Source organism: Ipomoea nil, unplaced genomic scaffold (assembly GCF_001879475.1).
Source record: "Ipomoea nil cultivar Tokyo-kokei standard unplaced genomic scaffold, Asagao_1.1 scaffold2975, whole genome shotgun sequence".
Taxonomy (NCBI): Eukaryota; Viridiplantae; Streptophyta; class Magnoliopsida; order Solanales; family Convolvulaceae; genus Ipomoea; species Ipomoea nil.
Genome location: NW_017619403.1, coordinates 421,396 through 437,239, shown reverse-complemented (window position 1 = coordinate 437,239; position 15,844 = coordinate 421,396). Strand labels below are relative to the sequence as shown.

General features: G+C 30.3%; 1 protein-coding gene across 1 annotated transcript; it reads left to right on the top strand.

Moving 5' to 3' along the window:
* The first annotated feature begins 8,135 nt into the window (after window positions 1-8,135).
* LOC109163027 (protein decapping 5-like) lies at window positions 8,136-15,096 on the top strand. The gene is made up of 12 exons (XM_019311748.1): window positions 8,136-8,280; window positions 9,344-9,444; window positions 10,370-10,561; window positions 11,491-11,529; window positions 12,953-13,192; window positions 13,745-13,795; window positions 13,926-13,976; window positions 14,050-14,154; window positions 14,248-14,343; window positions 14,477-14,530; window positions 14,660-14,701; window positions 14,950-15,096. The coding sequence occupies exons 1-12, from the start codon at window positions 8,136-8,138 to the stop codon at window positions 15,094-15,096; spliced, it is 1,263 nt and encodes a 420-aa protein (XP_019167293.1).
* Window positions 15,097-15,844: the final 748 nt, after the last annotated feature.

Genomic DNA, 15,844 nt, shown 5'->3' with positions numbered 1-15,844 from the left:
CTCGAGCAAGCTATATATATATATATATTTTTTTTGAAGTTTTTTATTTAAAAATTATTAAAATATTTTTTTTTAAAATAAAATTTGGTAACCGCCATGTCATCTAATTACCTGGTCAACAAGTCACTTTGGGTTCAATTGCTTTAATTTATCATGTTCAGGGACCTAATTGTTACTTTTTTGAGTTGGATGGCCTAATTGTATTTTAGTGTGTAGTTCAATGGCCTATTTGACCTTTATTCCCTTAATTAATTAAGGATAATGCAAGGAAAAATCTATCGATTTAGACTTTTTGTAGTTGCTATTTGGAGTTAAACAAATTTCTCAATATAGAGATCGATTAAATTGGCAATGTAATTAAGATAGAATTTACTTACGTGCACATGTCGAATAACTGGACATGATAAAAATGTAAACTATTTGTACCAAAGTATTTATTAAATATTTTACTCTTTTTTTTTTAAACTTACTAATATAACATTTTAAAAGTATTATATATTTATTGAATATTACTTTTGAATGCAATACCCGAGTACCCGACAATGAGTTAATTATGTAAATATTATTCGAGATTGTAAAAGATTTGACCCAAAAAAAGGAAGGAAAGAAAAAGAAATTAATACACATTGTTGTAATTCGGCCTATCAACTTGTCAGTTCTCGCGTGATAGTTGTACGGTAACGCATCGATTGTATGTATGAAGAATATTGCAATATGGAATGGAAGAGTAGAGAGAAAAATATAACACAAGAATGTAGAACTCAAGAACACAAGTTCTATCTTTCATTATGCCTTGAACATGTATATATATATATATATATATATATATATATATATATATATAATCCTTCATTTTCTATAACATAAATAATGGAATAAATATAAGGCAAATGAAAGGTCTTGTGATAATGGCCATAATAATAATAATATTTATAACACACATAACGTTGTTTGGGAAAATAATTAATTCTTCCCAAAATGTTGAATCTCTAATCCTATAATCATTATTCTGTGAACCATATTTTGTATACTGTAAAATAATGTACATTCAGTATAAAACTAATGTACTTTTAGTATATTAAAAATGTACATTTTGTATTCAGGAAATGTACATTATTTGTGTACTGAATGTCCATTATATTATATAATGTACATTCCGTACACAAATAATGTACATTTAGTATATTAAAAATATACATTTTATTATGGTCCATATATCATGGTCCACACAATAATTTGCCCCAACCCCAAGGGCCACCCCACATTCCGGCCTGACAGAGTATCTGGGAGGATGTAAATCAAGGTAACTCAACTTTACACGAACCATCCTTAACTTTATAATGTATTTCTGCAAACCTAATAAGAACCAATAAAGTTAAGCCCCTAACAGGAACAAAAAAAAATAATGGTGTAATTGTTTGTTGAAATAAATGGTTCATATTATTTTGATTTTAGTAATTTTTTATTATTTTTCCTACTTTACTCTCTATTATATCATTTACTTTTCTTAAATATCCTTGCATTCCGTCAGTGTAAACTTTAGCAACGAAATATTCTGTTAACTATTTATTATTCTTAACTTAATTATTGATTTTCATAAGGTCTTAGGTTCGAACTTCATCCCAATCAAAATTGACATAGTTGTTAAATATATACTATGAATATTTTAGAGTGTATTAAAAATACAATATGAAATTTAACATTAACTTTGGTCAATTAATTTGAATCACGCATTGGGCATTGATAAAGCAGTACACCTAATTTAAAGTATATATTCAACATAGATGAGAAACTATGCATATTATCATTGTCTTTTTTTGGGGAAGGAGGATTTGGTTATGTTTTTGAAGGTGCAGTGCGCCAAAGCACTAAAATTGCATTGAGCACACCAAGTGACTAGATTAAATCAATAATTTAATTATGACGGAGGTGACAACAAGAGGAAGCATGGATTAGGTCAATTAATAGGGTTTTGTCTTGGAAAAATTATGCTTGGATACTATCCAATGAGGGTGTTTCCTCTAAAACTAATTTTATGAAAAATTATGTCATGTCTATTTATTTTTATGAAAAATTTGATAATCTTACATTGATATACGACAAGATAATGAGTGATACTTTGATAAATTTTTTTTTTTTTTTTATGAAAAAGGAGGGGTATACCCAAGGGCCGTTATGCAACCCTCACAATAAAAGTCTCGCCAAAGAGGCCAAGCTCATCTTCACGTAGAAATCTTTGGATGTCTCTTGGTGGGCTAACAAACCAATTGAAATAGTCACAAATTTAAAAATACACATTGCACATTGGACAATTCGTGCAATGCGCGTGTGTTAACTAGTCACGATATATATACATTAATTTCTCCTACCAAATTAATATTTTTTTTAGAGTAACAAATTTAAACCTCTTTTTTTTTTTTTTATAAGGTAAGTCGTCCATTGTCCAATGACCAAAACAGACGTAACATTATTTTTTTAAGTTTTAACATATAAAGACAATATAATGAATATGGATTGCAACAATTTTTTAAAAAATTTCAAAATTAAATAACATAATTAGAAACATCACAGATTTTATTTGTACAATCAAATAAGACAGTACACATACCTAGTGAACGGAAACTTAAAACTTCATTTTGCAAGTGCATTTATAAGTGCAAACTAGCAAAAAATACGAAACCAGCCACCTCAAACGCAAATGGAGGAGGTGACGACTTCGGCGATGGCTGCCATAGATGCAGGATGAGCAAGTTTCGTTAACTTGTTAACGCAGTCTGGAGCACGATATCAAGGATATGTCTCCCGTGTGGACTCTCCCGAATTCCTGATTGCCCTCACCGATGGTTTTTGCACTCTTGAATGCTGTTGCTAAAAATATACATTGTTTCTTTTTCTTTTTTGAATTTTCGCTACCGATATGTTAATTGTTTTGCTTATGTTTGTTGTTTTAGTAATGTTCCCAAGCTATATATGTTGATCTTATGAATTGGGCATAAATTAAATAGTATTTGTTGCTTTTCTGTATGTGTACGTTGTTGTTTGATTGGAAAATCACAGTTATAGTTCCTCAAGTGTTCAAACGTTATTCAAACATTTCAATGGTTGTAAATCTAGCTATTAAATTATTGATCTATTTGTAAATCTTGTCATTCATTTAGCATAATTATTGTTGTTGAAAGACAATGACTTGATTTACAACAATTCAAACACAATTGAAAGACAAGATTTACAACAATTAAAATATAGGAACTACATTTGTAACTTGAGAACAATTGGAGTATCAAAAATGTGTTTTACTCTTATTAAATTAAATAATAATTTAGTAGCTACAACTACAAATAATACATATGCATTTCTTTAATTTAGAATTATGTGTCTACAATGTCTTTATTCAAAAAAAATTATTCATTATATATAAATAAATTAAATAAGAAAAATAATTTACATTCATATTCATCAATTGATTATATTCGCTACATTATCACTACAATGTCTTTATTCGAAAAAAAAAATTATTCATTATCAATAAATTAATTAAGAGAAATAATTTCATTAGTTATATTGTCTTCATTTTTCTCTAATGTAAAAATTCTTTACATTCAAATTCACCAATTAATTATATTCACTACATTGTCTATTATCTTTTTTTTTTCTACACTATTTTTAATTAAATATCAAAGTTATAATACAAAATAATACTATATTTTTATTTACTAAGTATTTTATTAATACCATGAAAAAATATAATTAATAAAGCCAATCATATTAACTACTAGAGGGATTTGTTGACAAAGAGAGTATTCAAATCACACAACAAATTGAAGTGAGAACTACCTCGCAATGTCCTTATTTGACGATCAGCAATTAGCGGTTAGCGTTAGCGGATTATAGGCTAAAAGCATATTTAGGACCTAGTTTGAAGCCTTTTTAAAAGCCTATTTATTAAATAGACTTTTAAAAAGACTTCAGGCCAAGTCAGACCAACTGAAGGCTCAGGCTTGAGCCTAAATAAAAAGCCTACATACAGGCCCAGATCCAGGCCTAGGCTTTAGATTTTCTTAATAGGCCCAGACCTAATTTTCTAAAGCCTAGCTCGGCCTGGCCAATTTCCACCCCTATCTACACATAGTATATAGCTTTACAATTACTAATCATCACAAAAATTTGTTGACTAAGTTCTCATATAAGAAAATCTATTAATATTAAAAAAAAACAACAACAACAATAAAAAAACCCATATTACATACATCCTTTTTTTTTTTTTTTTTTTTTTTTGTTGAATGACGACGAAAATCCATAGTCATTACTCGACAATTTGAATTAGTAAATAACAATTATGTGCAGTAACTTGCAAACCATACCAGAGAAGTAAACCTTACTACTTAATTAATTAAGGATAATGCAAGACAAATCTATCAATTTAGACTTTTTGTATGTAGTTGCTATTTGGAGTTAAACAAATTTTCTCAATGTAGGGATCGATTAAATTGGCAATGTAATTAAGATACAATTTACTTACGTGCACATGTCGAATCTGGACATGATAAAAATGTAAACTATTTGTACCAAAATGTTTATTAAATATTTTATTTATTTATTTTTTACTTACTAATATAACATTTTAAAAGTATTATATATTTATTGATTATTACTTTTGAATGCAAATATGCAATACCCGAGTACCCGACAATGAGTTAATTATGTAATATTATGCTAGATTGTAAAAGATTTTGACCCAAAAAAGGAAAGAAAGAAAAAGAAATTAATACACATAACGTTGTTTGGGAAAATAATTAATTCTTCCCAAAACGTTGAATCTCCAACCCCATAATCATTATTGTGTAAACTATATTTGGTATACTGTAAAATTTAAAAATACACATTACACATTGAACAATTTGTGTAATGCGCGTGTGTTAACTAGTCATGATATATATACATTAATTTCTCCTACCAAATTAATATTTTTTTTTAGAGTAACAAATTTAAACCTCTTTTTTTTTTTTTTTTTATAAGGTAAGTCGTCCATTGTCCAATGACCAAAACAGACGTAACATTATTTTTTTAAGTTTTAACATATAAAGACAATATAATGAATATGGATTGCAACAATTTTTTAAAAAATTTCAAAATTAAATAACATAATTAGAAACATCACAGATTTTATTTGTACAATCAAATAAGACAGTACACATACCTAGTGAACGGAAACTTAAAACTTCATTTTGCAAGTGCATTTATAAGTGCAAACTCGCAAAAAATACGAAACCAGCCACCTCAAACGCAAATGGAGGAGGTGACGACTTCGGCGATGGCTGCCATAGATGCGGGATGGGGAAGTTTCGTTAACTTGTTAACGCGGTCTGGAGCATGATATCAAGGATATGTCTCCCGTGTGGACTCTCCCGAATTCCTGATTGCCCTCACCGATGGTTTTTGCACTCTTGGATGCTGTTGCTAAGAATATATACATTGTTTCTTTTTCTTTTTTGAATTTTCGCTACCGATATGTTAATTGTTTTGCTTATGTTTGTTGTTTTAGTAATGTTCCCAAGCTATATATGTTGATCTTATGAATTGGGCATAAATTAAATAGTATTTGTTGCTTTTCTGTATGTGTACGTTGTTGTTTGATTGGAAAATCACAGTTATAGTTCCTCAAGTGTTCAAACGTTATTCAAACATTTCAATGGTTGTAAATCTAGCTATTAAATTATTGATCTATTTGTAAATCTTGTCATTCATTTAGCATAATTATTGTTGTTGAAAGACAATGACTTGATTTACAACAATTCAAACACAATTGAAAGACAAGATTTACAACAATTAAAATATAGGAACTACATTTGTAACTTGAGAACAATTGGAGTATCAAAAATGTGTTTTACTCTTATTAAATTAAATAATAATTTAGTAGCTACAACTACAAATAATACATATGCATTTCTTTAATTTAGAATTATGTGTCTACAATGTCTTTATTCAAAAAAAAATATTCATTATCAATAAATTAAATAAGAGAAATAATTTCATTAGTTATATTGTCTCTATTTTTCTCCAATATAAAAATTCTTTACATTCATATTCATCAATTGATTATATTCGCTACATTGTCCCTACAATGTCTTTATTCGAAAAAAAAAATAATTATTCATTATCAATAAATTAATTAAGAGAAATAATTGCATTAGTTATATTGTCTTCATTTTTCTCCAATGTAAAAATTCTTTACATTCAAATTCACCAATTGATTATATTCACTACATTGTCTATTATCTTTTTTTTTTCTGCGCTATTTTTAATTAAATATCAAAGTTATAATACAAAATAAGGCTATATTTTTATTTACCAAGTATTTGATTAATACCATGAAAAAATTTAAATAATATAATTAATAAAGTCAATCATATTAACTACTTGAAAGATTTGTTGACAAAGAGAGTATTCAAATCACACAACAAATTGAAGTGAGAACTATCTCACAATGTCCTCGTTTGACAATCAGCAGTTAGCGGTTAGCGGTTAGCGAATTATAGGATCAAAGCCTATTTAGGACCTACTTTGAAGCCTTTTTAAAAGTCTATTTATTAAATAGACTTTTAAAAAGACTTCAGCAAGTCAGACCAACTGCAGGCTCAGGCTTGAGCCTAAATAAAAAGCCTATATACAGGCCCAGATCCAGGCCTAGGCTTTAGATTTTCTTAACAGACCCAGACCTAATTTTCTAAAGCCTGGCTCGGCCTGGCCAATTTCCACCCCTATCTACACATAGTATATAGCTTTACAATTACTAATTATCACAAAAATTTGTTGACTAAGTTCTCATATAAGAAAATCTATTAATATTAAAAAAAAAACAACAATAAAAAACCCCTATTACATACATCTTTTTTTTTTTTTTTTTGGATGACGAAGAAAATCCGTAGTCATTATTCGACAATTTGAATTAGTAAACAACGCTTATGTGCAGTAGCTTGCAAACCATACCAGAGAGGTAAACCTTACTACTTAATTAATTAAGGATAATGCAAGGAAAAATCTACCAATTTAGACTTTTTGTATGTAGTTGCTAATTGGAGTTAAACAAATTTCTCAATGTAGGGATCAATTAAATTGGCAATGTAATTAAGATACAATTTACTTACGTGCACATGTCGAATAACTGGACATGATAAAAATGTAAACTATTTGTACCAAAATGTTTATTAAATATTTTACTTTTTTTTTTTTTTTGCTTACTAATATAACATTTTAAAAGTATTATATATTTATTGATTTTTACTTTTGAATGCAATACCCGAGTACCCGACAATGAGTTAATTATGTATACCTTTCTCGGCCTTTTGGCTAAGATGAAGTGTAGTATCTGTTCTTATCAGTTTAATATCTGATACGTGGGCTATTAGCCCACATGATATTAACTCAATTTTTTTAGGAGAAAGCCTATTAAGATAGCTTTCTGTCTGGGCTTTCGAGTGTCGCCTTAGCGTTGCACTATTGCCTCGGCCTGGCGCACCCCACATGTAAAAAAAAAAAAAAAAAAAAAAGTAGTTAATTATGTAATATTATGCTAGATTGTAAAAGATTTTGACCCAAAAAAGGAAAGAAAGAAAAAGAAATTAATACACATAACGTTGTTTGGGAAAATAATTAATTCTTCCCAAAACGTTGAATCTCCAATCCCATAATCATTATTGTGTGGACCATATTTGGTATACTGTAAAATTTAAAAATACACATTGTACATTGGACAATTCGTGCAATGCGCGTGTATTAACTAGTCACGATATATATACATTAATTTCTCCTACCAAATTAATATTTTTTTTACAGTAGCAAATTTAAACCTCTTTTTTATAAGGTAAGTCATCCAACGTCCAATGACCAAAACAGACAACATTATTTTTTTAAGTTTTAACATATAAAGACAATATAATGAATATGGATTGCAACAATTTTTTAAAAAAAATTCAAAATTTAATAACATAATTAGAAACATCACGAATTTTATTTGTACAATCAAATAAGACAGTACAGATACCTAGTGAACGGAAACTTAAAACTTCATTTTGCAAGTGCCTTTATAAGTGCAAACTCGATCGCCAAAAACACGAAACCAGCCACCTCAAACGCAAATGGAGGAGGTGACGACTTCGGCGATGGCTGCCATAGATGCGGGACGGGGAAGTTTCGTTAACTTGTTAACGCGGTCTGGAGCACGATATCAAGGATATGTCTCCCGTGTGGACTCTCTCGAATTCCTGATTGCCCTCACCGATGGTTTCTACACTAGCCTCTTGAATGCTGTTGATGAGAATTCATTATTTCTTTTTGTTTTTTGAATTTTCATTTCCGATATGTTACTTGTTTTGCTTATCTTAGTTGTTTTAGTAAAGTTCCCAAGCTATGTTGATCGATCTTATGAATTGGGCATAATTAAATAGTATTTGTTGCTTTTCTGTATGCGTACGTTGTTGTTTGATTGGAAAATCACAGTTATAGTTCCTCAAGTGTTCAAACGTTGTTCAAACATTTCAATGGTTGTAAATCTAGTTATTAAATTATTGATCTATTTGTAAATCTTTGTCATTCATTTAGCATAATTAGTGTTGTTGATAGACAATGACTTGATTTACAACAATTCAAACACAATTGAAAGACAAGATTTACAACAATTAAAATATAGGAACTACATTTGTAACTTGAGAACAATTGGAGTATCAAAAATGTGTTTGTTTCTTATTTGATTCTGATTCATTTCGTAGTTTAGAAGCTAAGATTTTAACAATGTATACAAAGTATATGTCCACGAAGTGCAATTTTTTGTGGTAAATGTTGACTAGATAATTTTATATATATGTTGCATTACATATCATTTGGTTCATAACTTAAAAAGGGTTGCAAGTTGTCCCATTAATTTGTTTTAAAATGTACAAGATTGGTTATTGAGGGTTTAGTTGCATGTGAATGTGAATATGAAGTTTGAATATTATATTTGTGGTGTTTGGTTGGTGACTTTTGTATCATACTATGACATTTGATACTCATTATTATGAACTCATTACTCTTTTCTTCCACTGCTTTTGAACAATGTAACAAAAAATGAAGAAAAAATAATAAAAAAGTTATTGTCCATGAATTAAATATGGATCGGAACTTATGTATGTGTATATATATGTGTTATATATTTGTTATATTTTTATTTTTATTTTAATTTTAATTAATTATATATTTATTTAAATTGCAATTCCTATTTACTATCAAACAAAGAGACTGCTACCACCAGTACTCCTTCTACAGTGCCTTAAGACTTATGCCTTGTGATAATTTGTACCAACTGCAGTGAAATGCTTTGGAACTGAGGGGCGAAGAATGGATGGGCAAGACTACTCTGGAAGTGAAAAAATCTATGAATTCATGATCTTCCGTGGAAGTGAAGTCATAGTGAGCTCCACTTTAGCATTATATTCCTTTCACTTGTTTATAATTACTTAGTTTGGTGTTTCATATTGTCATCTATATATAATTAAGTTGTTTAATGTTTTGCATATGTTGTTCATACTGTTAGATATAGATATAATCTAAGATGAATTGTATAAAATCTTTATTACCAGAAACCTAAACTTCGGAAGTAATATTAGAGATCAAAATACCTCCTGCTATAGTTGATATGTCTTCTTAGTTGTGTTGCCTCTCGAGTTATAGAATTGCAGAGAAAAGATTAGACGTTTTTCCCTACACTTGACTCGGAACTTTAAAGGGTGCATTCGAGATTATCCTGAGCAAGAGTACAATAAACCTATATATTATATGTTCAGTGTGGCAAATTATTGTGTGGATCATGGTTCACATAACTGTGTGAACTACGGTTCAAAACGACATTGCTGAATTTTATGAGTTAGAATAATGTATACTATGTGTTATAATAATGAACATTATGTGTTAGAATAATGAAACTTTTGAGCTAAAATAATGTACATTATGAGTTATAAAAATGTAAATTGCAGCAGGTCGCGTGAAAAAAATTGCGCAAAACAACGTCATTTTTGGACCATGTGTGTGGACTGTTATTAATGCAATATCTTATCAATATATACTTTATATAGGCATAGTGTTTGATAAGCCAGTAACTTATAATCATTCAGTTCAACTAAATTTCTTAATAAGTCTAGCTAACTTGCAGTACATAATTAAGGGCTTTATATTTATAATATATTATAGAGCAAAATCTTACACAGTACATGTGTTCTATTATGAATGTTTTTTTAGGTGTGTAATTAGGGAATACATTATTATGTTATGAAATAATGCTTGTCTGTCATCTTTCTTATTGTCTTTAATTTCATATCTTGGTGTTTGCTCTCCTCAGGAACTACAATTTTTAACTTCGCCACCAGCTCAAATTGGGTTTGTACCAAATTATATGGTTGGATCTATTGCTCAAACAATGCAAAATCCTGGTGAGACTGCAATAGTGGCTGGATTGCAACATCCTCCATTGTTGCCTGTTACTTCCACATATTTGTATCCTCTAACTACACCAGAATCAAGCCTACAAATGGTACATCTCTTTCTTTATTGCGTGTACATATATATGCATATATTATATATTGTTGTCTTTGTTAGTATTTGGGGAATGGAAAATGGCACTTTCTATTGATATGTTGCATGTACACTAGTAATCTTACTTATTATAGCACATCAATTCAAGCTATACATGGTATCTCATGCTCTCATCAATAAATGCATTCCTTTTTTTTTTTTCTTTTTTTAAGTTTTCTTTTCAATCGCTGTATATAATTCTTCAACTCTTAATATTATATTTTGATTGTAAAAGTATTATATTTTTTGTCATAAGTATTACGCTTTCTTTCATATGTAACAATTAAACAATTTATCCATGATTAGTATTACATTTTTTTCATAAGTTACTATTCAAACCTAAATATTATATTTTGATTAACAAGTATATCACATTTTTTTTCTCAAAAAGTAACAAATAATTTATTCCTTATTATTGCATTTACTAGTATAAGTATTACATTATTTCTATCATATCATAACTCGGCCCGTCTCACATATAAGACGGTCTCACATGAGACTCACTCTTTATATATATATATATATATATATATATATATATATATATATATATATATATATATATATATATATATATATATATTTGGCCGGTTACTGCAGTGTTGTGCATATCTTATATGTACTGAGGATGATAAGTGTGCAGGAGTAATTTTATACATGTACATGTTTAGGATTGCATATAAATATGTTGTTTGTAACCTTAGATTTTCTATTACCATTACAATTAATAAAAGAATGAATTGATTCTCTCCTGTCAACGTAATCACATTGTCAAACCACACAAATCTTATCTATTTTACTTTATGCTATTGTTATGGTTTATTGTTCTCGCTAATCTCAATACACAGCTTAGTGTTCAACTTCTTAATGGATGTGATTTCTTTGCAGGCTTCTCAGCCAGTTTCTCAATCATTTGCTACTCCTAGTGTAAGTGCTGTTCTTTTTTGGCTTTTATGGCATGTTTGGTTCATGGAATAGGTCAGGATTGGAATAGCGTTCCTAAGAATATTTACCTATTCTATTGTTTGTTTTGGTCATTTTGTCATAGGAATAACATTCCAAGGGATGAGCTATTCCCTTTGCAAGGAGAATAATCATTCCTATGGGGCATTCGTATTAGCTATTCTCATGCTCTTGAGAATAGCTTTTATATTACAAATACCAATATATATATATTAATAATATCCTTATCATAATAATAATAATAATCATAATCATCATCATCATCATCATCATCATCATCATCATCATCATCATCATCATCATCATCATCATCATCATCATCATCATCATCATCATCATCATTATTATTATTATATATTCTGTAGAAAGATATTTATGTCTTTTAAAAATCTATTCCATTTTTATTCCTTTACCCAACCAAACAACAATTTCTAAAGTCTATTTCTCCAACGAACCAAATAATAGAATACAATTCTTATTCTTTTAATTACCTATTCAGTATTCATATTCTTTCAAAATTCATTCCGGGAACTAACCGTGTTATAGTGTGCTATGCAATCTAGTAGAGATCATTTTGAGCCAGTAGTTACTGTTTTAGCTAGGTTAGAAGTTGGGATTACCTTACTAGAAGATACACACGCGTGTCTTCTTCTAAAACATTGAGGAAAGATGCATGGGAATGATCTCCACATGTCACAGATCACAGGCAAATTATTGTGTGAACTGTGGTTCACACAGTTGTATGGACCACGATAAAAAAGATGTATTTTTATGTTAAAATTATTTAGTTTAGTGTTTCATATGGTCATCCATATATAATTAAGTTGTTTAGTCTTTTGCATAAGTTGTTCATACTAGTAGATATAAATATAATCTAATATGAATTGTATAAAATCTTTATTACCAGAAACTAACCTAAACTCCTAACAGCGGAAGTAATATTAGAGATCAAAATATCTTCCGCTATAGTTGATGCCTTCTTCGTTGTATTGCCTCTCGAGTTATAGAATTGCAGGAAAAGATTAGATGTTTTGTCCCACATTTGACTCGAACCTTAAAGGGCATATTTGAGATTATCCAGAGCAAGAGTATCATAAACTTATATACTGTATATCCAGTCTATCTCATCAACCTGCTTTATATAGACCAATAACTAATAGTCATTCAGTTCAACCAAAGATCTTAATAAGTCTAGTTAATTTGCACCACATAATTAAGGCCTTTATATTTATAATATAGTATACAGCAAAATCTTACACAGTACATGTGATCTTTTATGAATGTTTTTTTAGGGGTGTAATTATGGAATACATTATTTTGTTATGAAATAATGCTTGTCTGTCATCTTTCTTATTGTCTTTCATATCTTGGTTTTTGCTCTTCTCAGGAGCTACAATATTTAACTTTGCCACCGGCTCAAATTGGCTTTGTGCCAATATATATGCCTGAATCTATTGTTCAAACTAGCACATATACACTGTTGCCAATGCAAAATCCTGGTGGGACTGCAACAGTGGCTGGATTGCAACATCCTCCATTGTTGCCTGTTGGTTCCCCAATTTTGTATCCTCTAACTACGGATTCCAGTTCAGGACAGTTTGCTACACCAGAATCAAGCCTACAAACGGTACATCTCTTTCTTTGTTGTATGTGTAGACATATATATGTACGTATCCCATTCACAGGGGCGGATCTACAGTGGGGACTATTCATACCGTTATCCCATATTTGCATATATTGTTGTCTTTGTTAGTATTTGGGGGATGGAAAATGGCACTTTCTATCATAACTCGACCCTTTTCACATATATGATGGTCTCACATTAGACTCACTCTTTATATATATTTGGTTACTGGAGTGTTGTGTATATCTTATATGTATTGAGAATGATAAGTGTGTAGGGGTAATTATGTACATGTACATGTTTAGGATGATATAGATATGTTATTTGTAACCTTACATGTTTAGGATGACATATAAATATGTTATTTGTAATGTTAGATTTTCTATCACCATCACAATGAATTAAAAAATTGGTTCTCTCTCGTGATCGTAAGCATATTGTCTAACCACATAAATTATCTTCTTTACTTTCTGTTATTGTTATGATTTATTGTTCTCGTTAATCTCAATATGCAACTTAGTGTTCAACTTCTTAATGGGTGTGATTTCTATGCAGGCTTCTCATCCGCCAGTTTCTCAATCATTTCCTACTCGTACTACTAGAAATGTAAGCACATCGTTGAACCACGTAAATCTTATTTTTTTTACTTTTCTGTTATTGTTAAGATTTATTATTCTCGTTAATCTCAATATCCAGCTTAGTGTTCAACTTCTTAATGGATGTGATTTCTTTGCAGGCTTCTCATGAGGCAGTTTCTCAATCATTTCCTACTCCTAGCACTGTAATCGTAAGCACATTGCCGAACCACGTAAATCTTTATCTTCTTTACTTTCTGCTATTGTTATCCTTTATTGTTCTAGTTAATCTCAATATGCAGCTTAGTGTTCAACTTCTTAATGGATGTGATTTCTTTGCAGGCTTCTCATCCGCAAGTTTTTCAACCATTTCCTACTCCTACTGTAAATGTAAGCACATTGTCGAACCAAGTAAATCTTATCTTTTTTACTTTCGATCTGTTATTGTTATGATTTATTGTTCTGGTTAATTTCAATGTGCAGCTTAGTGCTCAACTTCTTAACGGATGTGAGTTCTTTAATTTGCAGGCTTCTCATCAGCCCGTTTCTCAATCATTTCCTACTCCTAGGACTGTAAACGTAAGCACATTGTCGAACTAAGTAAATCTTATTTCTTTACTTGCTATTGACCTATTGTTATTGTTTATTGTTCTCGTTAATCTCAATATGCAGCTTAGTGTTCAACTTCTTACCGGATGTGATTTCTTTGCAGGCTGTTTCTCATCAGCCGGTTTCTCAATCATTTCCTACTCCTAATACTGTAAACGTAAGCACATTGTCAAAATCTTATCTTCTTTACTTTCTGTTATTGACCTATTGTTATCGTTTATTGTGTTCATTAATCTCAATATGCAGCTTAGTGTTCAACTTCTTAATGGATGTGATTTCTTTGCAGGCTTCTCATCAGCCAGTTTCTCAATCATTTCCTACTCCTAGTGTAAGTGTCCTTCTTTTCTGCCTTTTATAGTGTGATATGCAATCTAGTAGAGATCATTTTGAGCCAGTAGTTATTGTTTTAGCTATCTTAGAATTTGGAATTACCTTACTAGAAGATATATGCGAATGATCTCCACATGTCACACACACACACACATATATATATATATATATATACAGTTTTCAAGTTTTATGATTTATAGTCACTTTAATTAATGTCACATTTAATTTCATGCATGCATTTTTCAGGCACTTGGTGGTCTTCTTCCAACACCTCAACCGGGACGTGGTGGTCTTCTGCCAACACCTCAGGGCTCGAGTGGTCGTGGGAGGGGTTCTGTGGCATCTGGCCAAGGCCGTGGCAGACAACTATGGCGTCGTGCCTCGGGAAGATAAGCCGGCCGCCGAGGTGTACATGTCTGCCATGTCAAAGTACCAAATTCATCGAGTTTAATTAAATTCTGTTGTTCTGTTTGTAAACTCTGCCTTTTCTGTTGTTCTGTTTGTAAACTCTGCCTTGTGACCCTATCCCGTAAAAGACTATAAGAAGGTAAACCAGTTTGTTCAAACTAAGAAAGTTGAGATTTGAACTCGTAACTTTGTGACTACAAATTTGTATCCTTAGCAATCTTGACTTGCATTTCGTCTTATGTTGTAGCGTTGCTTTCTGATGTGCCTTAGAGACCTTAGCTTTGTGCTTTGAAACAATTAACACCACATTAACATAATGGTAAGTTCTCCCTGTCAATTCTTGACTTACCATTATGTTTCGTGTTCCGTATCAATAGCACAAACTAAAAACTGCACAAAACGCTAACTAATTAACTAAGAGAGCTTTAAAAAATTATATAATATTATTACAAATATTTTTAATAACTAAATATATATTTTATTATTATATTTATAATAAATTATCATGTTAATTTGGATTTTGGATGGGTTATGTATGGAATTTTAACACCAGTGATAGGGAATATACTAACCTGTATGTATTGAACACCTGCTTGGATCCAACTTTATTGGCAGTGAAGGTATTTTCCTGATCTGTATGTATTGAACACCTGCTTGGGTCCAACTTTATAGGCAGTGAAGGTATTTTCCTGACCTGTATGTATTGAACACCTGCTTGGGTCCAACTTTATAG